At 38.7% G+C, this 27366-nt stretch overlaps 1 protein-coding gene across 2 annotated transcripts in view; it reads left to right on the top strand.

Annotated features, from left to right (window-relative positions):
• The first annotated feature begins 7562 nt into the window (after window positions 1–7562).
• CDC16 (cell division cycle 16) overlaps window positions 7563–27366 on the top strand; it is a 31974-nt gene continuing 12170 nt past the window's right edge. Inside the window, exons 1-14 of one of the 2 annotated variants that reach the window (XM_081046435.1) lie at window positions 7563–7759; window positions 10024–10078; window positions 10180–10277; window positions 11227–11265; window positions 11598–11738; window positions 13523–13682; window positions 14682–14773; window positions 15269–15402; window positions 16222–16301; window positions 17399–17448; window positions 18377–18450; window positions 20070–20195; window positions 21242–21394; window positions 22930–22993. In XM_081046435.1, the coding sequence (XP_080902561.1) occupies window positions 7712–7759; window positions 10024–10078; window positions 10180–10277; window positions 11227–11265; window positions 11598–11738; window positions 13523–13682; window positions 14682–14773; window positions 15269–15402; window positions 16222–16301; window positions 17399–17448; window positions 18377–18450; window positions 20070–20195; window positions 21242–21394; window positions 22930–22993 (1314 nt within the window). In that variant the 5' untranslated portion in view covers window positions 7563–7711. The remainder of the gene's footprint in view (window positions 7760–10023; window positions 10079–10179; window positions 10278–11226; window positions 11266–11597; window positions 11739–13522; window positions 13683–14681; window positions 14774–15268; window positions 15403–16221; window positions 16302–17398; window positions 17449–18376; window positions 18451–20069; window positions 20196–21241; window positions 21395–22929; window positions 22994–27366) is intronic. The other variant, XM_081046436.1, reaches the window with a different exon arrangement.

Raw genomic sequence — 27366 nt, 5'->3', positions numbered from 1 at the left:
AAAGCCAATGGATGAATGGAGAAGTAGTGCCCACTAGTGGTGTTCTCTATAACTGCAGCTACAACTCCAGGAACAAAGATGCCAGGAGGGACAGAGGGACAAACTTCCAAATTACTCAAGGACACTAAGTTAAGATTTCTTTCTTTCTACAAATTTGAGGATAAAGTTTAAGAAGCCCACAAGTCTAACTCGCCTACTCAGCACTCTTTTTCTAACGTTCCCACCCAATATTTTCATCAAATTGTACATTGTAGCAAAATAATTGATTGTTCTCAACCAATATGTACTAGAATATTGTGACCTGAGTAAGAAGAATGCATTCAGTCACCAAGTGCTCCATCCACTGAAATCAGTAATTCTTCAGCACGGAACACTTTTATGGGCTGTTGTTTTATAATGTGATTCTATAAATGATAAAATTAAATTTGGGAAAATATTAGATTCCCCAAGAATCTTAACAGAATCGTGTTTAAGAAGCAGTAGCAGTAAGAGCTGCAGGGGAGGAAAAAAACTTCCTTTTACTGTTTTAGGTTCTGTGGCTGGCCCAAGAATTGAACTGACATAAGATGGATAACCAGGAGAAAAGTATACCGATGTATTTAACATGCTTTTATATGTACATGAGAATCTTCAAAAGGAAAATGAAAATCTAAGGAAACCATTAGATCCAAAAGCTTATAGACCTTTAAAAAAAATGATGAATTGTGGGGATGTGATAGGACAAAGGGGCTTGGAGCTAGGAGCAGTAAATTGTGGGACAGTGACTAAAACGTATGAGGAAAATTAATGGAAGATAAGGATTATTTTAGTGGGTTGTTAGAGATCCATCTTGCATTGACTCCCGTCTCTGGTGATAAGAATATTCTCTTTTTGATGCAGGGAGGGCATCTTTCTCATGGGAATTTATGAATCCATCCTCCCTATCTAAACCCCCCATGAACCAGACATGCCAGTCGTTGTTTCCAGGGTCCACTGGTTGATTCCTTTATGATGTCTAACACTCTGTAAGGCCCTTACTGCCTCTCTCCTGCTGAGCTATAGATTTTGCAGCTCCATTCTCTCTTTGTCTTCCCAGCTCCTGGCACAACAACGGGCACAGGAGACTAAAAACTACACGTGAATGAATCAATAGTAAAATACATTATATTAAAAGGTGCTTTCCTGAATTTGAGATCAAAACTGAGACTTAGGACCACTCCTTGGCTAATAATTAGGTCCATGCCTCCTTAACATAAAATCGCAGACTTATTCAGTGAATTTGATACGTTTAGACCAGGGGTGTCCAAACTGCGGCCCATGGGCCAACTGCGGCCCACAATCCATTGTTAATTGGCCCGCACCAAATTCCAAAAATATATTTAGTTTACTTAAATAAACCAGGTGAGGCAATACGTACTTCACCTCGAGTGAGTGGCCCGGTTGTTTGTGTATTTTACTGCATATGGCCCTTGGTAAAAAACGTTGAAAAAAGTTTGGACACCCCTGGTTTAGACAGATAATTGGGTAACCAGATAGAGAAGACATTTGCGAATTGGATCTTTATCCTGATGTAAAGGCCTAGTCATGCCTGTCACCTCTGGATGATCAGCTGCCCCCATCCACAAACTGGCTGTCTTTGCAAAGCAGCAATGAAGCACCTGAACGATGACTGCTCATCGTTATGGCCTGCAGATGGTGTGGCAGGATGTACTGGTTGCTAGGAAGAAAAGACATCCAGAACCAGATGTTATGCCCCAGTGGCATGGCTTGTTGCAGATAGCTTTGCGGTCACATAATGCTGCAGTCACATAATGGTGATGGTTACAGACACAAGGGACATTGTAAATCCTCTCAATGTGTCCCTTCACCTGGCAGAATACAATCACCCCGAACCTGAGAACATTTTCCCTGGAAAATCTGCCCCTGCACCACATGGAGATATCAGGGTGCTCATTTTCCCAAGCCTGAAAGCCATTCCCTGGCAGGGGGACTCCCTACCCGTAGACTCAGCAATTCCTGTTGTTCCTGTAAAGTCCTGTGCTCATGAGTTAGCTGTGACTCCCACCGTTACAGAAATGTGACATGCCCCCAATCACATGCCCTGACTTTGACCGACTGAATAAATCAATAAATAAACCAACCGTATTCCATAATACAAATATGCTCAAAATAATATACCACATACTCAACTGTGAGAGGCCCAGCAAAACCAAGAAGTAATCAAGTTCCCAGGGCTCTAGTGAACACAGGGTCACAGAAGCAAGCAATCAGCAAGACTCTGAAGATTCTGAGATGATCTTTTGCCCCAAAATATTTCCCTCAGAACTTGCACTTGCCTTAAAACCCTACAGTTAGAATCATTAATAAGTTAGACAATACAAGTCATGTTAGTTCGACGTCCATGTTTTAGCTATGGCCTTTGGTACTGATTGATTCTATGACCTTGCACAGGTAACTTATCCTTTCAGGGTCTCATTTTCCACAAGAGTAAGCCTCATAAGCTACACATTTATAAACCAACCAAAAGCCTCAATTTAAATGAACAAACATTTATTAATCAAATGTTATTTATCTGGCTAGAGGTTAATTCAGACAGTTATTAAGAAGATTTTGTCTTCTCCTTAAGAGCCCCTCTTCCTTGCATTATCAAACAGAGCCTTCTTGCAGAGCTGGTGTCTGGGCAGATGGAAGGGCTGGTAGACTGAGCTTCCACTGCCTGCCTCTGTTGGAGACACGGACAGCCCATCAGAGCCCGAATGCATTCAACTGACCGTTTCTAAGTAGGTGTTTGGTGCAGACCCTTAGCATACTACAGCAAGCACAGCAGGACACAGAGAAACGTATAGTAAATCAAGATTTGATGTTTGGGTAGAGGTTATTTCCAAATTTATAAAATTGTCATTGGAAAATGACAACAGAGATGTTTACAGATCATTGACTTCTTAATAATTATTTATGTCCTTTCAAAGTCTCAGTATTTTTCCAATTGCAGCCAACAGGAGTCTACCAATTCTTAAAGGACTCTACTGTAGTGACAATGTCACTTCACTTCTCAATCCGATGAGCAAGAGAGCAAGATTATTGTTCTCTCTTCATTTCAGAGTAATTTAAATTGTTGAACAATTTAAATTGTTGAGATGTTTAATTTTCTGTTCATACTGAAAACCTATGCTTTGTTTTCCTGACTGTATTTCATGAACAAGATTAAGGAAGGAATCATTACAAAAATAAACACTAAACCAGAGATTTATACATATGCAATCTTACAAAATTTAGTATTGCACAAAAATACAAATATGCAGCTGTTTCCCAGTATTTGGCTGACTTCGGACTAGTTAACACACTAAAAAAAATGTTAAGGATTTAGAACCCCTTGGATGAAAATTTATTATTGTCTAATGTAATACGTGACTTGACTGATATCACTGTCCTCTTCTCTTTCTACACATGATTCTTCATTGTCTCGTTTTGAAGGCATTGGAAATTTCTTCTGCAGAAACACAGGGAATTTGAAGAGTGTAAGGTAGGCCACCATGCCCATTGCCCCTTGTCATTCTGCAGGCACTTGCAAGGGGTCTCTCGCTGTCCCTTGGCCTTTACCATCCCTTTAGACACCTGAGCAGTGATATCTGGTGCATTCAGGTCATGGGTGTAGGTGTGAGGGAGCAAGTAGAAGGAATATCATGCCCAACACATACACACACACACCTTGCTTGTACATCTTAAATTGCTGCTACCTAAAATAACGTGACTATTCCTGCACATGATGAGCCCCAAATGAGCCCTGTGGGCATTGGCTACTGTTTTATTTCACATTCTTGGTTAGAGAAGACGAATGCTGTAGTTACAAATTTCACAGATGGTGATCTGACAAAACATGGAAGTCAGAGACAGCAAATCCAGATTAAGTTGTTATTCTAGGAAGATAAAGGTGCTACTCCTTCCATGGTGGGAGTCCAATGTAGTCACCCTGCCATGCAGTAGCTGTCTGGGCCTTGGTACCCAGGACCCATAAGGGCCAAAGACTGCAGGCCTGGTTGCTAAGCAATGGAGCATTCGAGGTAAGGGGAAGCCATGTTACCTCTCACTGCCACTGTGGCCACAGAAGGAGAAGAAGGGGTGGTTCTGGATAGCTGACAAGTTTGCTGCTCAGTGTGGCTGAGGATGGCCTGGAGTTGCTGGGCAAATAACAAGCCACCCTCCCGAGGGCAGGTTGGGAACAGGCATTAGTAATACCCAATTCTTTGTTAGGATTCTACACATTAATCCGGGGGCAAACAAATATTCAGTGTATAGAAGCCATGTAATTTTTTCTTGTGCTTATTTTCCTTGCATATCTACTATAACCAATTGCCACATTATCAACATTGATCTTAGAATGACGCTCCTTAAGTTACACCTTCCATCATTATATTAATATTTCTTTACCACACTTATTACCTCATTAAAGTAAACTGATATGGCTTATAACTATTTCTGGCAACAACATTTGAAAAAAGAAATGATATTAACTAGAAAGTTCTGAGACTCATTCATTGAAATTTTACTATAGCCAAGAACACTGCATGCCCCGTCAGTGGGGTGACCTGAAAGAGCAAAAGATTCAGAATGAGCCAGCCCCATGGTGCTGAGTCTCAGCAAATCCCCAAGACTCAGAGCCCATCCTAACCATGAGGCTGATACCACCACAACACAGCAAGGTGGGAGGTGAGCGACATGCTACACGAGAAGGTACTTTGAAAAGGGAAAAGACACATGTGGATGAATATTGGTTATTATCTAAAGATTCTTGGAACTTTGAAATAAAATGTTCCAAAGTTTAGATCTTCAGATAGTCAAATGTCACAGCAATTGTCTTGATTTGAGTGTGGTGGAAAGGATTCTGGAGCTGCCATTAAGAACAGGAAAGAACAAATAGAAAAAAGGTAATAAATTGTGCTCTCAAGGGTATGTGTTTACTTTATTCAATCGTTTTGCAGCAAAGCTTTTAAGACATGAAGACTTTTGGAGAGCCTGGTCACGTGGAATGAAATAAAAGATGTGTGTACTTCAAACACATCTGGGAAATGTCAATGTGATTCAGTTGCTTAGGGCTTGTATTTCAAATTAAGTTCATTATTTTATTTTGTCTTTTTAAAAATGAGTTTGATGGAAAGGAAAATTTTAGACTATATTTGTGATTTTACTAATTACTCGTCTCAAATATACGACTTTACCTAGTACATATAGGTTAATAAAAATTTTTTAGTCAAGATTCTAAACATGAAATCAGATATGACAAATCTCCTGGCCAATCTTACCACAATAGGGAAACTCCAGACCTATCTGAGGTTCCAGAAATTTGTTCAGCAGCCTGGTCAGTGCTTTTTAGGCATTCTATGTAGTCACGCAGGCCAGAGGTAAACAAGAACTGCCTTGACGTAGAGACCTCATAATGGAACTGGAGCAAACTGTCTAATTTCGAGATGGACCCTGAGAAATGGCTAAGACAGATTTCCATGCTGCTAGTTTATGGCTTTTAGACTTGTTGGCAAGACTTCTACAACTGCTATCACTACTAATAAATGCCATTAACAATGTAACATAATGCAATGCAATATATACTGATATACATATTAATTATAATTACAATAATATGTTTAGCATTATTCTAATCACTTTCCATGAATTATCTCATTGAATCCTTACATGCATCAACCCCATGAAGCATGAGCTATTATCATTCCCATTTTATAGCTGAGGAAAATAACAGAGAGAGATTGAAGTGCTTGCCTAAAATCTGAACCAACGTGGTCTAACTCCAGCACCCCTTTTCTCACCAAACAGCACACTTACTGCCTCCTCCGTGGTGTGGCTCTGCAGGATGGTTCCGAGGTCTCCCTTGGCTTTCACTTTTGTTACTCTTCTACCTCTGCCTGCAATATGGAGGTCTGCCCACCCTACCCCATGGCTACCCTCCAGTGGGTAAATCACTTGACTATGGTGTCAGAAAGAAGAGACTGTCCTGGGGAAGGTGGCCCAGGTACTTTGAGTTGGTTTCCAGTAGGAAGGGTGAATTTTCTCTGATCCATCTCTATTTCCTTACCTTGTGGTAATAAAGGCGTGCCTTTGGGTGGCTAACTTGGTTAGGTAATGTGGTGGGCAGAATAACAGCCCCTAAGATGACCATGCCTGGTTCCTGAAGTTCTGAGTATGTTAACTCAAATGGCAGAAAGGAATTCACAGAAGTGATTAAGGATTTTGAATAAGGCAAAATTATCCTGGGTTAATTGGGTAGGTGCAATGTAATCAATAAGGATCCTTGTACGTGGAAGAGAGAGGCAGAAGGGAGGATCAGTATCAGAGAGAGATTTGAAGATGCTACTCTGCTGGCTTTGACGATGGTGGAAGAAGCCATGAGCCAAGGAATGCAGGCGACTTCTAGTAGCTGGAAGAGACACGGCATTGGCTTCTCCCCTAGAGCCCCTAGCAGGAAAACAGCCCTGCGACACCTTGACATTAGCCTGGTGAGGCCCATTTTAAGTAGTGATTGGAGATTAGTAAACAAAATTAGACCTCTGCCAAATATTGACATGCTCAAGAGTGGTTTGACTAATAGAGAAAATTCTATTTACTTTCCTTTCCTCACATTCTCCCCCATGATTTGCCCTCAGATTCTGTCTAAACTGACCTAATAGGATTTTTGCTGAAGGCTGGCCAGGCTGATCAGACATCACCTGGCGGACAGTGGGGCGGAAGCAATTCGGTCATATGTTGAGGGTGATTAGATACTGAGGATGGAGGATTCTGGCTAACCTGACTTATCAGAATTCATGCTAAAATTGGACAATGCATAAAGAAACATGGAAGTCCAATAGTCAGTTGAAAAATGAGTTCAGCTTGTTTCTTGAGAAGGGGGCCCGAGTAGCATTCAGTCCGTGAGAGAATCTGTGTCAACGACGTCATACGTTGTGTGATCATTTGTGCCGGGCTGCTTTCAGGAAACCGAAGGTTCATCTGTGCTGCAGCACGTGTCAACACTTAATTCATTTTTATTGCTGAATAACATTCCACTGTATAGATTCAAAGTTTTACTACCTCAGATTTTCAGTTTTTACCTTTTTTCCACCACAGCTCCCTCTACCTGAAGTTGAGGACCGAGCCTTGTGGTTTTGCCAAGAGCATTGGAAAGGGACACTTGGGCGCGGTGACAATAGTTAACGCTTATGCTCATGTCCCAGGACTTGGTGTGTGTGCTCATGTGACCCTCACAACCGCCTCTGGGGTGAGTATCATCCTTTTCACACAGAAGAACAACGAGGCACGTTTGGAACCAGGGTCCCACACGAGGGCAGTGGGGCTGAAGTCCAGCGAGGCCCAGACCCTGGTTGCCGACGCCCCACCAAGAACCGGTCGATGAGTGAACGGCGCAGGGACGTGGAAACGGGCTGCGCGCCCCAGGGAACTCGAATCAGAGAGGAAGGGCTTCTGGAGCGCCCCAAGAAGCCCTGACACCCGGGGGCCAAGCCGGCACCTCAGAACCAACGGCCCGACTCCCGTGTTGGGCCCCGGAGGGGACACGTTTGCGGAGGACTTCCGGGGCGGGGTCTGGCTGGAGCGGAAGAGCCGGGCGATAGCCGCCGAGCGCTGTCTGGGCCGGGCCGGGGCGCGGGGCGGCGCAGCGCGGGCTGGGGATCCAGGTCCGCCCGGCCGGCAGTGGGGACGCTCGGCCGGACCCGGCGCCCGTGCGGCCATGAACCTGGAGCGGCTGCGGAAGCGAGTCCGCCAGTACCTTGATCAGGTGGGTGGCCTTCCTGGGAGCGCTGGCCCCGGGACTCGTAAGTTACACTTGTGTCGGCGAGGGTAACTGTCATCGGGGGCTTGCGGGTGGGTGGCCCGGACGGGCCTGGGCTGTCGTTCTAGGGTAAAGCTCGCCAAGGGGGGGATCCAGCGCCCAGCAGCCCCCTCTGCAGCCGGGAGGACCAGGAACACCGAAAACGAAAGCCACCTAAACGCAGCGTGACACTTCCCTGTGCTTAAATTAAGGCGGCGCTCCGCGGCCGGCCCAGCTCCGGGGCACATCGCAGGTGCCCAGTGCGGACACAGTGCTCAGTGCACGTTGCAGGAATGCTTCAGGAGGCAAACGGCAGGGCGGCCTTTGGATTTGGCTGGCCAACAGAAAGTTCTCGAGAAGTTGTCATTCTTATTTGGCCGACGTTACGTGAATAAAAAGACAAACCAGCCTGTTGTCGCCAATCAGTACTTTAAAACATTTGTATTAACTACATCTGCGTGCGCGGCACTGCCCTTCAGTGAACAGCAAGCGGTGTTTACGGAAACACATGTCTCCAGCATGAGATCGGTTTAATCGAGGATGTCACTTAGTGTTAGGGACATGTACGCTCTCCCAGTAAATTGGAAACCAAGGAAGGAAGGCAAACGCGGGTCAGTGTTCAGAACCGGATGTGGCAAGATGCTGCCGGACGTTTGCAGTGCCTAGGAGGGGGCTGTATTTTGGTTTACCGTTGGATGAGTTGAACAAACGTCTCCTGAGCACTTTTTCTTTGGCACCTGGAGATGCGGTGAGGAATAAGACAGGCCGGGTTTCCACCCCTGGGGCACTTACATTGAGCAGATTTGTGGCCATCCCTTAAGCATTCCTTCTCCTGTGTTGACTGGCAGCTGAGTTCCTGGTTTGCATGCAGGAGGACTGAGGCAAAGATTGTAGAAAAGTGAGAACCATTGCTAATCCTATTGCAAAATAATCACTTAAACTGTCTACTGTTTTAGATACCTGCTATCTATTTCATAGATATGTCTCCCTGGATACCTAGATACCTAGATGGCTGTCTTGGTTATTGGGAGTAATGCTGCAGTGAACATAGGGGTGCATCTATCTTTTCGAATTAGTGTTTTTATTTTCTTCTGCTAAATACCCAGAAGTGGAATTGCTGGATTGAATGGCAGTTCTGTTTTTAATTTTTTGAGGAATCTCCATTCTGTTTTTCCATGGTGGCTGCGTCAATTTACAGTCCTAATAGTGCACAAGGGTTCCCTTCACATCCTCACCAGCACTTGTTGTTTGTTGATTTTTTCATGATGGACATCCTGACAAGTGTAAGGTGATATCTCATTCTGGTTTTAATTTGCATTTCCCTGATGGTTAGTGATGTTGAGCACCTTTCCATATGTCTGTTGATCATCTGTAGGTCCTCTTTTGGGAAATGTCTTTTCAAGTCCTCTGCCCGTGTTTTAATTGGATTGTTGGTGTTTTTGGTGTTACGTTGTATGAGTTCCTTTTATATTGTGGATATTAACACCTTATTGGATGTATCATTTGTGAATATCTTCTCCCATTCAGTAGGTCATCATTTTGTTTTGTTGATGGTTTCCTTCGCTATGCAAAACCTTTTTAGTTTGATGTACTCCCATTTATTTTTCCTTTTGTTGTCCTTGCCTGAGACATATTCAAAAAGATACTGATTGGTAAGTGCGATGTCAAGAGTTTACTGCTTATGTTTTCTTCTGGGAGTTTTATGGTTTCGGGTCTTACATTTAAGTCTTTAATCCATTTTGACTTTATTTTTGTGCATGGTGTAAGAAACTGGTCCTATTTCATTTTTTACATGTATCTGTCCAGTTTTCTTAGCACCACTGACTGAAGAGGTGGTCTTCTCTCCATTGTATATCCTTGCCTCCTTTGTCATAGATTAATTGACCATCTAACCTAGGATTTATTTCTGGGCTTTCTATTCTATTTCATTGATTTATATATCTGTTTTTTATGCCAGTACCTGCTGATACATTTTTGCAATGTATAGTTTAAAATAATAGCTACCTTCTTGAACAGTATATATCAAAGATCTTATAATGGTGTTTTTATTGTACCATTGAACTAAAACTCTAGCTGAGATATAATATAGAGATATGATTGATAGACCCCTACTACATGTAAAAATAAAATGTATTGAGATGTTGACTTATTATATAGCATTTTAATAATATTAGATATGTTTAAAACTTGAAATAACAAGGAAATTACCACTTTTTTTTTTTTTGATATAGCAACAGTATCAAAGTGCTCTATTTTGGGCAGATAAAGTAGCTTCACTCTCTCATGGTAAGTGACACATTCTAATTTTTTTTTCTGATTCCTCTATTTAAAAAAATCTTTGTATTTTACCTTGCCTCTCTGACCATTTATGTGGTTTTTCCCTCCAGAGGAACCCCAGGACATTTATTGGTTGGCTCAGTGTCTTTACCTGACAGCACAGTATCATAGAGCAGCCCATGCACTTCGGTCACGAAAACTGGACAAAGTAAGTGATTATGTGAACTCTGAAGCTTTTCAAAGCTTTAAAAAATGTCATTAGATTAGTATTAGCTGTATGCTTTCTTTATGTCAAAATTATTTAAAAGGATTCAATTTTCTTATGGAATGTAAAGAGAAAATTTTTATTCCTAAGCTCAGTCACCTTGTTCTTCCCTCCTCCCGTCACTAAGTTTTGAAAATTCTGTTTTCTAAATAGCTCTGAAGTTATGGATATTCCTTTCCATCTCGTTACCACTTATACATGTCAGGCTGTTAATTTGTCTGTTTTGTTGTTTTTGCCTCTCTTCTTTCTCTTTTCTCCGGTAACATCTTTCCCACTTCCCACCTTCCCGGTTCATCTTGCAAACTATCACAGGGGTGGTCTTCCTAAAACACAGATCTGATTATATCATTCACAGTATCAGTGATTTCCCATTACCTACAAGATAAAATCAGATGCTTTAATAGACATCCAGAGTCCTTTATGATTTCTTGCCATTCTGCTTCTAACCTCCCACTACCAGTACATGTAACATGTACTCCAGTTATGCTGACTCCTTTCACTTCCTTAGATGTGTGGTGATTTTTCAGACTCAGTGCCTGGAATGCTGACCAACTCCTCACTCCCCCTCTCCCCTGCAGCTGTTTTCTTCTTCAGGTGGCTAGTACTTTTTATGCCTTTCTTTCATAGTTTCTGAAAGATACTGTGTGCTAGGTCTATGTGTCCCCTGCTATAACCTTCTAGAGAGCAGGTCCTTATGCCTTTTTGAATCCTCAGTGTCTAGTAAACAGTAGGTTTATGGTGAATGTGGGTTAAAAAGACTGGATTTTTTTTCTGTGCAAGAGTAAAAGGAGCAATTATGAAAATGGCTTTCTTTATTTTGTCCTCATAGTTTTCTTTTAGAGTGACGGTGCATATCATCTTGATTTTTGTAATGAATTAATTTATTTTCTAGTTGTATGAATCATGTCGCTACCTTGCAGCTAGATGCCATGTAAGTATGCTCTCAGTTTCATTTTTATTTGATAAAACTTTAATTGTGTGTATGTCATGCATTTGTCACATGTGTGTGAGAATTCTAATGATGGAGCTTGGCAGATTAATATCTTGTGAGGAAATGGTCTGTTCTAGTATTATGTACTATAAAATATTGATTCTCCATTTACTAAAAGGCGACATGCATGAAGAAAATTCTACTTTAGACATTTTAAATTTAAGTAATGTGTACATATAATATCCGTTACCCTTTAAAAACCTACAGTATTTCTTTGTATATCTAGTTTTAGAGGTCATGGCTGATGAATGGTATTTCTGTTTCCTACATAGTATGCTGCAAAAGAGCATCAGCAGGCTCTCGATATTCTTGATATGGAGGAGCCAATCAACAAAAGATTATTTGAGAAGTACTTGAAGGATGAAAGTGGCTTGAAAGACCCCTCCAATGACTGGGAAATGTCACAGTCCTCAGTAAGTAATACTATAAGGAGCATGCTTCAGTAACAGTTCAAAATTATCCACTCGACATGGCAAGCATAAATCTTTTTTTTCTTTTTTCTTTTTTTTTTTTTTTACTTGAGTATAACCATGTTAAAACAGTTTGGTTGTCAACTTATTTAATTTGCCCACCAAAACCAAAAAGATTGAAGACATTTCTGAGCCATCCGTTGGAAGCTGTAATTATGTCCATAGATGCTTGAATCTGAAATAGGCTGAGATCTTCCTTCTCATATCTGATGCTTTAAGCTAACTAGTTACTCTCCATAGGTTGAATCATCTTTACACTTCTTACTGTGTTTCAACAGTGTTTATACCTACCACCAAGAAACCGTGATTACCTTAGATTGTTTTTTTCCAGGGAGTGGTTTGGTGTTACTATTTATGATATATTGTACATTTCAGTTTGTATACTTCATATCAATGAAATTGCAAATTCCTTGCTGACTGAGATTATATGATAATAAATGACATCCACAGACATTAACAGTTTTCTTGAGCTATCATTCATATGCCATGCAATTCATTTATTTAAAGTATACAGTTGGTTGGCTTTTAGTATATTCACTGAACTGTACACCCCTCACCATAATCAATTTCAGAACATTGTTGTTACTTCAGAAAGAAACCGTGTACCCTTTAGCTATCACCCATCAATTCCCCCATTTTTCCAGTTATTCTTTATAACATTTATGAAGGAACTTGGTTACTGTATTTTTTACCTCAAAAAGGTAGGAATACTATACATTCTTAGATGTTTTCTTTTTCCATTTTTTGGGGGCTATTTGTCTATTTATGTGCTAGGAAGTGCACATTCATTTTTCTGCAAAGAAATGCATTTCTGAGGGATATTGGTATTATTATTACTTTTGGATCTTTTATCCATTAACTTATCTGCTAAGAAATATGTGATTTAGTGTTATTTTATGAAATTACTTTTTTTGTTGTTTTTTACAATTTATCAGATACTACATGGTCCAAGATTTTCATAATGTCCTCCAATGTATTTTAAATTTTGATTTTATGATGAATCTTCTTCAGCCCTTTGCCAATTTAAGCTGCCCATCTCTAGATCATCTTTAGGCTCAGTTATGTTTTTTGAGGTTCAGAGTCTGGAACATCAATCTGATTTTCCTATCCTTTTGTTAATGATTGTAGTGAGGTGGCTACTGTGTGAACAGCTTACCATGTGCTAGCTCTACGGAGAGTATCACCTCTACTCCTCACAGAGTCCTGTAAGTTAGATGAGGAAAAGAAACTGAAGCCAAGAGAGGTTATATCACTTGTCGAAGGTCACTAGTAAGTGTCAGAGCTGGGATTTGAAGTAAAGTCTGTCTAATTCCAGAAAGCCATGCTCCTAACTATAGTGCTACATTGCTGCCAGTTTTCTAATATTTACTAAGATCGTTTCATTAAGATCTAGCTATCAAGCTGTATCAAAGTTTGATTTAATATATGTATGCTATTCGCGGGCTCTAAATCATTACCTTGTTTGAGACAGAACTAATGAACAAAGTAGCAGTGACATGTACACTAGTTGTAAAGATTTGTTGAAGTGAGGAGAGCCTAGGGAAGGTAGATTAGAAAAGTTTTATTTGCTTTCATGTTTCTATTAATTTATACTGTGTCTGACAGTTGGGATCGAACCAATCCGTTTAAATATAAAATATAGTCTCAGCCTTCAGGTATTATATAATTTTTGATAAAAAATTAAGTTTAAAAGTATTGACTTAGTATGTGACTCATTTTCCTAACAGATAAAGAGTTCTATTTGTCTTTTACGAGGGAAAATTTATGATGCTCTAGATAACCGAACCCTGGCTACCTACAGCTATAAAGAAGCTTTGAAGCTCGATGTCTACTGTTTTGAAGCATTTGATCTTTTGACATCACATCACATGTTGACAGCCCAAGAAGGTTTGGAAACTCAGGTGTTTTTATGTTTAGCACCATTGATATTGTTTGCATTGGGTGTTTTTTCTCTGAAATCTGTGGAATCAAAAGCAGGCCATGTACAGGTTTAAACCAGCCTATTAACTTCCTTAATGTCTTCAAATGTGAAGCACATTTCAGAATACAGTATTGTGCAGTGTCTCTTGCAATCAGAATCTTTAGGGATTGTGATAGAATGAGGCTATATTTTTGAGAAGAGATTTGCAATAGTATAAACCAAGATTTCTGATTCAGTGATTCTCAACCTGGCTGCACTTTAAATCCCCGAGGAGCTTTAAAAACATCGGTGTGTAGGTCCCATCTCCAGACCAACTGAATCAGAATCTTCGGTGGTAAGACCCTGGCATCAGATAGTCTAAAGCTCCCAAATGATTCTAAGGTACAGCAAGGGCTGAGAACCATTGACCTAGTATGTCAACAGTCATGTGAGGTGTATACACAAGAGAAACAGAGAGAAAATGGAGATGTTGCATTAATGGGATTCAAACACATTTTAGCCTAGTGCAGTGGTTCTCATACAGGATGATTTTGCCTCGTATGGGACTCCCATTGGGCAATATGTGGAGACATTTTTGATTGTTACAACTTGGGGATGGCGAAGGGGATGGAACATTGCTGCTGGTTGCTAGTGGCCAGAGATCCTGCTAAACACCCTCTGGTGCATAGGACAGCCAACACAGCAGAGAATTATCTACACGAAGTGTCAATGGAGCTGAGATTGGGAAACTGGCCTGGTGCTCTATTAGTCTGGTGATGACCAGAATCGCCTGGAAGGCTTCATGGCACAGCCCTCCAAGTGGTTCTCATCAGCTGTGTCTGGAAGTACCATCTAGTATTCTCTAGTACACTTTGATCTTGTTTAATTTACTTACACTAGGAACTATAGAAGAATATTTTTCCTTGCTGACTTATCCCCCCATAAATATTGTTAGAACATTCTTTTTCTTTCTCATTGTTTTTAAGAAAAAGAACTTCTTGAATCACTACCTCTTAGCAAGCTCTGTACTGAAGAACAAGAATTGTTACGTTTTCTATTTGAGAATAAATTAAAAAAGGTAAGTAGAAACAAAGTTAGTATTTGCTTTATGTAAATATCTTACTTCTTTCACTCAGATTGGCCTCTATATTTTTACTAGTTAAATTAAAATTTCTTTATTAATTTAGCATATTTGCAAGAATAGATTTAGATTATCTAAAATATATATGATTCCCTAAAAAGCTTCTGAAAATATCTGTCTTCTTCCTCCCAAGCACTCCTTATACTAAAAGATTGAACTATGAGATAAGTGGAATGATGTTGCATGTAAATGAGGATTTTTTCTTATGCTTCTTGAACTTTTGCTTTGTGAAATACTTCCTACCAGGGAATTCTGTGATATAAAATTGAGAAGAGAAACTTACTGGGAGGGGTACTCATGAGTCTTGAAATTCAAAGTTTCCAGAGGCTCACATATGTTCTTGTGTCAATCCTTGAAATATTTGGGTCAAATTGAGCCTGCCTTTTGATTGGTATTGCTTGTTGATTTTATGTTCACCTTTCTCTGTTTCAGTATAATAAACCTAGTGAAACTGTCATCCCCGAGTCTGTCGATGGCTTGCAAGAGAATCTGGATGTTGTAGTGTCTTTAGCTGAAAGACATTATTATAACTGTGATTTTAAAATGTGCTACAAGCTTACGTCTGTGTAAGTATATTTGCTTATTTTTGTGTAGGAACATAGAATTCAGTCCATTTCACTTAAGAAATGCATGGGACATGCTTTCTGAGTAATCTGGAACTAATTGATGATAATTTAAGTGGCCTTTACTAATTTGCAGCTGTCTTCAAAGAGCATTTACAGACACAGGTTTATGCATATTTGTAGGATTATTCCATTAGCTTGGGAGTGTACATGCGTATGTTCCTCATTCCAGTCTTTGATAATTTGCAAGTTTGAAAATACGATTCTGGCACATAGTTTCATAAAATCCCTCCTTTGGTAAGGTACAGACTAATAAAACCCTATAGATGCTGGGTGCTTCGTCAGGCTTACTAGCTGGCCAAGCCATCTCCCCGTATACCAGTTTTCCAGTGTACGTAGCGCAAACTTAGCTAAATTACATGTGCTATTTTTAATGGATCTTTAAGGTTGCCTAAATCCTTGAATTCACAAAAATTTTAATTGACAAATAATTGTGATCTATTTTATATTTTACATTGTCTTTGATCCTTCTAAATAATTGGACAATTTATTTTATGTGTTACAGTTCTATTGATTTAAAGTAAATGTACATGATGTTTATTTTTATTCTTTCCCCCAAAAAAGCAGAATTTCCCTTTCATTTATAACCTAATCATTGCCTTAACTGAACCAACATGAAGATAATGGAGTTAAGAAAGTAAAAAAATAGTATAACTCACAGTATTGTACATGATGCTGTAATGACTACTCAAACATAGCTAATTATAATGGGTGCTGTTATGTACTATTTCTGGGGTAGTAATGTGTTGCTTTAACTTTCAGAGTAATGGAAAAAGATCCTTTCCATGCAAATTGTTTACCTGTACACATAGGGACACTTGTGGAGCTGAATAAAGCAAATGGTAAGAATTTTTGTAATGTAATTTTTAAGATAAAAAGTTTTCGGTAACTCTTGAAATTTTATCTCACAAATCCTGAATAATTCAGATTGCAGGTAATAACATAATGGAGTTATACAATAAAAGTAACAACTGGGGGAAGAAATCCTTATCAGTGACCGGGTGGTCTATCCTGTTACCACAACAGAACACTGTTTCTTTATCCCTGCTTCCTGCTTCCTTTTCTCAAACATAATTTGTGGTTTAAGTGTTGGGTGGCAGTTTTGCCTTTTTTCTGTTTTTTTTTTTGTAAAATCCATGAGCAGACTGATATGACAAGAGTCAGAACTGTTTAGAAGTTGGAAGGGAGCAGATTTTTTTGCTCATGTTTTCTGTATTTTAACATTTTAGAAACATTTAGTTGTGTTTGGACTGTATTTACCCTTAAATCTTTAAACTGAATGATGAGCTCTGTCCAAAGGCAAAAAAGCTAGTCACTCCAGCTCCAACCACCTGCTGCTCAAAGTGTGTCTGTCACCAACAGTATCATGTCTCCTGGCAGCTTGGAGATACAGACTCTCTACTTGCCCTGGTCTAATGAACTCAAATCTGGAAACGTCATTGTGATATGCTAGGACTCACACATATTACTCAAGAGGAAATCACCTTGCTGATTTGATAAACTTGAGAGTTTAGTCAGCCAAATTGGTTGCGGATGGTTAAGATGGTCCATGATAGGCTTATGGAGTAAGAGATATGGGTTTTTAAGATAGATGGGGTGCTTTCAAATAATCTCTTAAGCACCATGAAGTGCTCTATCATGTGCCATTCATCCAATTTTCCAGTCACTCAGCAAGCACTCAGTGCCCACTTATGGGTCTGGCACCGGGTAAGGAGTTGTGGGGGTAGGGTTTGAATGAAACACTGTAATATCTGCTCCCTGGAGTTTCTGTATTTCATTAGGTAAATGAATTTTGTATCCAGAAAAAAAGAAAAGTATTAAATTATTGCTGTGAGAACAAACTATATGATTGTGAAGAGTTGTGCCTCCTGGGGGAAAGTCATATCTTACAATTCATTTGATGTGAATAATTTTATTTATTTTTTTTCCCCTAATGTAGAACTTTTCTACCTTTCTCATAAATTGGTGGATTTATACCCTAGTAATCCTGTAAGTATATATAAACCTTTTTTTCTTATAGTGTTTTTTCTTACTTGAACTTAAAGAAAATGCTTAACTAATATTTAGACAGTACCTTATATTTAATTTTAAGCAAATATGTTTTATCTTAAGGTATTGGAGCAGAATTTCCTAGTGCTTATGGTAATTAGAAGCAGCATTAACTTTCTCAATCTACGAAGGTATTTTTTTGGTCTACTGAAATATAGCTTAAAATCTCCATTTTTTTCTGATTATAGGAATTAGGTATGCTTATTATTAAAAACACTTAACATACAGAAAAATAAAGCATTGAAAGTCAAACTCACACTCCCAGTTCTCCTAAGTAATGTTCGTTATTGGTTAGTAGCTTTCTCACATTACATATATAAGGTAGCTTATTAAATTGTGCACTGATTGAATCATGTGTCTTCCAAACTGCGATGGATCAGAACTAAGACCTAGAAATTGAAAATGGAGTCAGGAACTGAGTCTGTAAAGACAAAAGTCAGAAAACAAGGTCTAAGTTCACGTGAGATTCTGCACCCTAGACCAGTGTGAAATAATTTACAAAGAGGTAAAACTAGTGCAAGAGAAGTCAGCTAACGATATAAAACCTGGTAGAACCAATGTCAAGCCAGGGAAGACACACAGTGCAGGTGGCAGGCCAGCACTCAGGCTGGATTTGAAATAGGAAGTGTTTAGGAGCCTTGTCTTGTATCAAATGTTGCAGGGATATGATTGAAGGTGTCTTGAGGAAGAGCTTTGGACAGTGTTCTTTTTTCATCTAGGACCCCAACAGACAGCCTGTCTCAGAGAAGTTTCTAACTTGAACTAGAATATGGGATGGAACATTTAGCCCACCCTCTTGCTTAATTTGTTAGAGATTTCCAATTCAAAGTTCAGCATCTTTCGTCATGGTAAATTTTGAACTTTGTAGGTATCTTGGTTTGCAGTGGGATGCTATTATCTCATGGTTGGTCATAAGAATGAACATGCCAGAAGATATCTCAGGTATGAATGTATTATCTTACTCCCTTTGTGGTGAACCTGTAGGAAGAGATTTCTTGCTCATCTGCTTTAATGTAATAAATAGTACTTTAACAGTGATGTAAAAGCATTAATGTTTTCTTCAGCAGATTCAGTTCAGTTGCATCAGTTATGAACCTTGCTCTTTATAAGATGTCGTGAGAGGAGATAAGAGTAATCAGTGGTGTAGAACTTGAGGAGCTTATATTTAAATTTTTATTTATAAAAGAATAATGAAACAGTAGAGAATAATATAAAGTAGTTTCAAAGGTTTTGTTTTTCATTAACAGAGATAGTATTAACTTTTTACTTTTGGGACTTCTTTTTTAATAGTTGTGAAATTACGTAAAACTTTACATGCAATTAGGGTTACTAAAGTGACTATAAAATAAATAGAATTCTTGGCTTAATGAACCTGCTGTGGTTTTAGCTTAAGGAACAGGCAGCCCAATCAAGCTACTTCACCAGTATAATTCAGTTCAAGTACAGGAAAATAACTAGTATGTGAAGAATTAATTACTAAAGATTTAAAATATAATAATACTTGTGATTTCCTCCATGCACACAAAATAGAAAATGGATCTGAGGGAGATCACGTGAACTTTGGACACTGAATTGAATTCTAATCCAAGTTCTGTCACTTACTAGCCATAATTCCTTGGGAAAGTTAATTTCTCCGTTTAATATTCCCTAAAAATGGAGTGATTTAACACTTGTATCCCAGGATTGTTAGGAAAATTGATAAGTTGACATGAAAGGATCCTGTACTAGGAAGAAAATAGGGAGAGCGCACTGGCTGGGTGTGTGAAGCAGTTTAGAAAAGCTCGCGTGTGCTTTTTCCTGGAGTAGGACGATGCTTTGTATTGTAATAGATCTTTGAGCTATGCTTCTTTGCTTTAGTATGCTTAATCAGTGGTGGACTCCACATGGAATGGAACATTTGGGTGAAAGAATATTTAGAAAATAAAATGCTAGGAAGTGTGAAACTCACCCTTTATATTTGCCATGTTTTGTGATATGTTCTCTTTGTTCCTTGTTGTGGGTCACCAGTGGGACACTGGTTGAAAACTATTTATGACTATTTAAATAGACTATGTAGTCCCGTTTGTGGAACCTGGGTGAATCTCTTTCCACCCTCTGTAGGATGTCACTTAATATTTCCAGCCTCAGTATATGTTCTTATGTTTAAAATATAAATAATAATTTATCTTGTAAGTTATTAGGATTAGACAATGTATATAAGGCTTCTAACATGGAGCCTGACACAAAACAGGCCCTCATTAAATGACTGCTCCTATTACCATTTATCTACAAGGTTGCGAAATGAAGCTCCTGAATTAAGTAGTATTTGTAAATTCTACACAGATTGCTACTGGATTTAACTGTAGTACCTAAAAAGTTGTGGACCTCTTCAAATATTTCTTAAAATTTTGATTGTACTCTTAAACATTCTTTTATCTCAAATAAATTAACAGAATGTTACATTAGTGTTTAATATATTGACAGCTCATTTATTTAATTTGAATGTACTTGGAGCCATCAGCTTATATAAAATTAATTTAAGAATAAATATTATATTAATTGAATGAAATCCCTTGTTTTAGTAAAGCTACAACACTTGAGAAGACCTACGGGCCCGCGTGGATAGCATATGGGCATTCGTTTGCAGTTGAGAGTGAACATGACCAAGCAATGGCTGCTTACTTCACAGCAGCACAGCTGATGAAAGGGTATGGCAGAGAAAATTTCTGGTTTTTAGGCTAATGTGGAGCTGGGGAAAGGGAGCAGGAAATAGGACAAGTGAAAACGTCATAAAGTTTGCTGTTCTTACTGAGACTCAGCTGTTCTTCTAGAATAAACACTCCTCAGATTGTTGTAAGCATTTGGCTAACTTCCAAAGTTCTGAAAATGTTTATTTTGACAAGTTTTGGCAGTGTTCTTGTTGTTTTTATGGAGGAATGGATTTTTGGAGGTTCTTACTCTGCCATTTCGAAAGTACCTCCTCCAGGTAAATACTTTTAAAGGGTTCTTTGTGACTCTTCTGTAGAAGATAGAATCATGATTCTAGATTAGAACCAAAGCACGTACCAACCAGTCAAGTCAGTATTTATTGCCATCCTTAGAGCCATCTTCAAAGAAAGATTATCTTACTGTGTTAGCTTTCATGTAATCACTGGTTTGACAATGTGAGGAGATGAAAATTTAAAAAGTGATTAGTACTTTGTGCTTAGAACTATCTCAGAGGGTAAGAAAATGGAATATACATGACATGATTCAGAACTCGAGTGTAGAGCTGATAATAACTCATATGATGGGAATCCACACAAGGGAGAGCCGTTAGCTTAGAAAGTCAGAAGCAGCTTCATAAAGAGAAGTGGAACTTGAATACAAGCATGAAGGATAAATGGTGTTGAATCCATAAAGGAGAAGGTGGAAGCCCATCTAGGCTAGGGGCATGAGTTAGCCTAGTGGAGGAAGACAGGCAACTAGAGCTGCCCTTGTGCTTTAGAGGATTTTTATTTTGGTTTTTCTGTGGAGTAATGAAAAACTAAGGTGAATAGGTTGCTGATATGTGATAGAAGTGGCAGTTAATTAGTCTAAAAGCCCATTCGACATTCATTAAATATTAGTAAGTGAAATGTTAGAACAAAAGTAAATGCTCTGTTTATGGCTATGTTTAAATTATTTTACAGGCAGACTTTGAAGTCGTTAGATTAACTTCTGCTGAGTTATAAAGTCTTTGGTGTTGAATATGTGAAATTTCCCAATATTTTAGGTGTCATTTGCCAATGCTCTATATCGGATTAGAATATGGATTGACCAATAACTCAAAATTGGCTGAAAGATTCTTCGGCCAAGCTCTAAGCATTGCGCCGGAAGATCCTTTCGTTATGCATGAGGTTGGTGTGGTTGCATTTCAAAATGGAGAGTAAGTACTGAACGGCCTAAAGCCCTCTGTTGCTTTTTGTAACTAGAATAATATCTCAATTGCTAGGGTTTAACCGATCAAAATGATTATTCAGTAGAATTTTATTTTTAAATGTGTTCTATCTTAAGAGAAGAAGGTATACAGTTAAAAAAGGAAATAGAAAGTGTTACCTTGGATTTCTTTAAAAATATTAAACCCCAGGTTTTGGTCCTCTTTGATGTAGGCTCTCACAAACTCTTACTTTCCAGGACTGGACAGTTGTTGCCAATCGGTCCAAAGTCACTGAACCCCACAGGGTGGCCTGAAGGCACTGCAGAACCCTGTCATCTATCTCCTTGTCAATGAGGAGTTGGATTCATACATTTGAGAAAAATTTTCCACATTTTGAAACAAAAATGTTTTCTGTTTAGTTACCAGGTAATTCGAAAATTAAACTAATTAGAATGACCCAATCTGAGTTTCCTCAGATTGAGGTGTTACTAAAGCCTTGGATATTTATAGAATAAGGAATTCAGTGTCATGCTCAAACAGAAAAAATCTGTAGCCCTAAATTATACATAAATTTAAAAACAATAAATTATGCTACTGTAGTGGTTTGTTGTTACGTGTATGTGTATTCTGAAAATTGTATTATTTAGTATTTATAAAAGAAAGTTTGGAGCTTTTTAAAAATAATGTATAGTAGTATTTTAATATACAGTCAATTTATTTTTAACTTGAGTTGTTCAAGGTGATTTCCCATACGCAGACACATGCGTATTCCCAGTTAAGGTCAAACAAGTGATGTTCTGCTTCTTACATCTACTCTCCTGCTGTAAACACGTGTTCTTTTTACAGTCTGTGCCACATTTTTGTGCTTTTAGTTGGTGATTTCACTGTTTAAAATGATCCCCAAGTGTATTATTGAAACGTTGTCTACTGTTCCTAAGCATGGGAAGGCTGTGTTGTGCCTCGGAGAAAATACTTTTGTTAGATAAGGCATGAGTTCTAGGGCCCTTGAGGTCAATGTTAATGGATAAACAATATACGCTAAGTTAGGCATCACTAAACAGAAGCATATATAAAACAGGTTATATGTTGAACAGTTGGTGAAAAAATGTGACCAGAGGTTTGTAGGAACCTAACCCTCTATTTCCACTGGGAGAAGTGGTTCAGTATTCACTGAAGCCTTGGTTACGGTGACTGTAGAACACAATTACCGAAAATGAGAATAATTACAATCTTGAACTCTGATATTAATGCCACAAAATTAATCATTTAGCATCTGACTTAAAGTTGAATTGTAATAAACTATTTACAGAAGTGTACCTCATTTCTTTTTAGTATTACTAGAAAGAGATATTCAGGGGGGAGGGGGGTTCACAGTATGAGGGATATAAATGATGAACGTCTAAGTATTACCTTGTTTTGTACACCTGAAACTAATAAATAAATTAATTAATAAAAAAAAAAAAAAAAAAAAAGAAAGAGATATTCAGATTTCTTTATACTTGCTAACTTTGAATAACCTGCAACCTTTTTTCCTTCTATTTTAGATGGAAAACAGCAGAAAAATGGTTTCTCGATGCTTTGGAAAAAATTAAAGCAATTGGAAATGAGGTATTTTATGTAATATCTGTTAATATACACATATACTCCTAAGTGTGTTTATTATTGAATGAGGAAAATGATAGACAAAAAAATCTGTCTTGCCTAGACTGTAATAACTTAATATTTATCATAACAAATGACTTGATGTTTGAATTGTCAGGCAATTAACTGTTTTACTACATGGTACAAAATGAGTTTCTAATTGAGAGGGCAGGTGTTGGCTGTTTGCTTCTTAAGCTGCTCTCGTTTTGATATGTGGGAGTAATCAGCATATTTGATGATTATCTGATTCAGTCAATATGTGATGGTTAGTGGAAACTGTAGCATCTAACAGAGTACGTTCTTCTGTAGAACCCAAAAGAACCTCATCTTTGATCACTGGGTAAATATTGTGGCAGATAACACTTTTGCAGAAATAGGGCTAGGTGTCAAATTCAGACCTATTATTGTTCTTCCTTACCTTATACTTACCGTGTTTCCCCGAAAATAAGACCTAGCCAGATCATCAGCTTTAATGTGTCTTTTGGAGCAAAAATTAATATATATTAATTACATTTATATAATATAAGACCCAGTACTATATTATATTATATAATACCCAGTATTATATTTATATTATGTTACATTATATTATATGGTATTATATTATAAGACCTGGTCTTATTTTAATATTATATATTAATTATATAATATAATATTGGGTCTTATATTAATTTTTGCTCCAAAAGACATTAGAGCTGATGGTCCGGCTAGGTCTTATTTTTGGGGAAACACGGTAGTATTTGTTTATACCTTTCAGTATTTGAAATATTTAACAAAGTTCTGTTGTATGAAAGGTGTACCCCATGTCTGTGCTCATGAATTAACTGTCCAGCTAGCATGGATGCGTACACATTGGTATTATTTTAAAATAATAACACTTTTAGATATTAATAAACTTCTATAGATAAACGATTTGCATGTTGCTCCTCTTGCGGTTCCTGATTTTTTTTATTCATACGTATTTTGTTTTATTCTGTTCTGATTGTCACTTCCCAGTTTCCTTCTGTTCCTGTTTGGGCATATTTGCTCATGGCCCACATTTTCTTTGGCTGTTAGTTCCTCTACCCTGAGACAGACACAGCTCCCTTGGGCTCCCTGCTAGGTGGCTGTCCGCCTATCCTCATAGACATGGCTTTGTATATTTTGGTCTCTTCTTGTTTGTCATATGAAGTTAAAAACACTACACTTCTATGTGTTTGGACATGTATGTTTATAAACAGGTTCTTCCACAGCTCAGTCTTGGATGGTCTGGATAATCCGTGTGTTTTTGTTAATACAGGGTTGCCACTTCTCACCTCGCCAATTTTCAAAGAGTTGAATGCCTTAGGTCCTTGCTACTCACAGTGCGCCAGTCGCATCAGCATCACCTGCGAGCTTGTTAGAGTGCAGGATCGTAGACTTACTGAGTCGAAAATCTGCAGTTTTAGCAAGATCCCCAGGTGATCCTTGTGCACAGAAAAGTTTGAGATGCACTGTCATAAGTGACACTTAAAATTGAAACTATATTTTTTGATAATCAGAAGGCACTTTGGGAGTCTTACAGAAATTTAAAGTAATGACTTTAAGTTCAAAAGCACAATGCTATTAACTGTCAAAATGCCCATTGCCCATTAAAAAGTTATATGAAGAGTGGAAAATATTGTTTGACTTTAGTTTTCAACTGCAGCAAATGTCAAAATAGCCACAGGACAGCAGTCATGCCTAAGAATCATAAAGGATTTTGTTTTCATTCACATGGGCTGTGCCTCTGAGAACCAGGCTCAGGAGAGTTAGAGAGTGAGGCTCAGGTCTATTTGTTCATTTAGTTCAGACTTATTTAATGCACGTCAATGATGTCCTTAATTCTGAGTTAGGCATTGGGAGGCCAGAGGGAATTGGTTTGGTATTTCCTGCCCTCAGAGCTGTTGGGAATGCAGATCAGTAAATTGGTAGTAATAATACAGTGCACAGAAAGGGCTGTGATTGAGGAAATAAAGGAGCCCACACAAAGGGGCAGACTTGGGAATGGGTTCAGAAGGCCTTCTGGATACAACAGCACACACCTCAGTCCTAAAGGATGATCAATGTTAACCAGGCAAAAGTGAGGAAAAGGGTATTTTAGTTATAGAAAACAGTGTGGGCAAAGTTGGAGCTAATTCACATGGCTTGGATTTTTGAGAGAATGTCAAGAAATGGACAGGAGGATTAAGTGTGGATCATTAAGGGCCTTAAAGATGACATTAAAGTTTACACCTTATCCTGAGGGGATGAGACAACAAAAGGATTAAGAAGGGCATCATGGTTAGATTTGTCTGATTGGGGCCCAGACAAGACTTATTAATGGGGTGTTGGAGTTATGCCACGGAGGCTGATAAGCCCTGGTAGTTCCTGGAGGGTACATGGGTACTATGTACTGAGTGGCAGCATACTCAGAAGGAAATGAGGTTAGGGAGCTAGGATGGCAGGAGAAAAGACAAGTTTAGTGTGTGGCACATTGAATTTGAAGTGCTTGTGAGATTTCTAGGTAGAAATATTAAGTAGGTAGGTGGAAAGCTCTGGAAAGGAAATACAAAATTTGAACTTCTTCAACTAGATGGGTTCTTTGACAAAATTGTGCTTATAAAATGATAGCATCCTCAGGAAGTCTCATCTAGTAGGAAAGAGAGGTGGAAAACCAACAAACACTCTTGGTTGGTGCTGAGCAAGTACCAGGAGAGAGCACAACTCTCACAGATACATGAAATAATGCAGTGCAAACAGGTCAAGTTGAAAAGTAACATAGGGAGACGTCATAAGAATGGCGACAGTGAGGTGGTCTTCAGTTCTCCGGAACTTACCACAAATTGAACATCTATAACCCATCAAAGGACTCTCTGCTCAACAGCTAAGAGACTCATACGAGGATTACTTGAAGGGCCCAGCCCAAGAGGCACAAGATTCAGCACACCCAGAGGCCAACTCCAGACCAAACCAGAGTATTACTGGGTTTGACCTACAAGTGATCCACAAGAGCCCATAGGGGCCAAGCCTCATTTGAACAGTCAACCCTCACGCAGCAGATCATCCATTGTGGGCAGAGCCAAGTCTCACAACTAGTCAGCCTAGGAGTCAATCCCACCTACTGATAAGCCAAAAGCAATTAAAGCTCAACTTTAACAGGACAATATACACAACACAAGGGTCACCTTTGGAGCACTCGCACAGGAGAATAGGGAAGTGGTGCAAGTCAAATATAAAGGACACTTACTACATAAGATAACCCAGCAAAAACCAAGAAACCTAGGGGATCTACCTAATACATCGAAGCAAACACAGAGAGTCAGCCAGAATGGGGAAACAAAGAAACATGTCCCAAATAAAAGAACAGAAGAAACCTCCAGAATTGGAATAAAATGAAATAGAGAGGTAACCAACCTATCAGAGACAGAGTTCAGAACACTGATGATAAAAATGTTTAAAGAGCTTAGTGACAACATAAAGAAGGATAGAGAAATCATAATGAACAACCAGTTAGAACTAAATACAATAAGTGAAATAAAGAACACACTTGACGAAATTACCAGCAGGTTAGATGAGGCAGAGGATCGAATCAGCGACTTAGAAGACAAGTTAGCAGAGATCACCCAAATGGAACAACAAAGAGGAAAAAGAATAAAAAACAATGAAAATGGGATAACATCGAGCACAACAACATGCACATCATAGGAATACCAGAAGGTGAAGAGAGGGAACAAGGGGTCGAGAACATAATTGAAGTAATAATGACCGAAAACTTCCCTAACCTAGTGAAGGAAACCGACATACAAGCCCAGGAAGTGCAGAGAGTTCCACACCAAGACACATTATAGTTAAAATGGCAAAGGATAAAGACAAAGAGAGAATCCTAAAAGCAGCAAGAGAAAGACAGCGGGTTACATACAAGGGAACTCCTATAATACTATCAAATGACTTTTCTACAGAAACTTTGCAGGCCAGGAGGGAGTGGCAACAGGTACTCAAAGTGATGAAAAACAAAGGCCTACAACCTAGATTGCTTTATCCAGCAAAGCTATCATTTAAAATTGAAGTAGAGATAAAGAGCTTCCCAGAAAAGAATAAGCTAAAGGAATTTATTACCATCAAGCCAGCATTGCAGGAAACATTAAAAGGGCTTCTGTAAGCAGAAGAAAGATGAAACCAATCTAACTATAAATAAAAAAAAATGGAAATAACTATGTACCTATCAATAATCATTTTAAATGTAAATGGATTAAATGCTCCAATCAAAAGACATAGGGTGGCTGAGTGAATAAGAAAGCAAGACCCTTGCATATGCTGTATATGAGAGACTCACCTCAGATCAAAAGACACACACAGGCTGA

This window comes from Rhinolophus hipposideros (assembly GCF_964194185.1).
Source record: "Rhinolophus hipposideros genome assembly, chromosome: 4".
Taxonomy (NCBI): domain Eukaryota; kingdom Metazoa; phylum Chordata; class Mammalia; order Chiroptera; family Rhinolophidae; genus Rhinolophus; species Rhinolophus hipposideros.
Note: the sequence above shows the minus strand (reverse complement) of the source record. Positions and strands in the feature narration are given on the sequence as shown.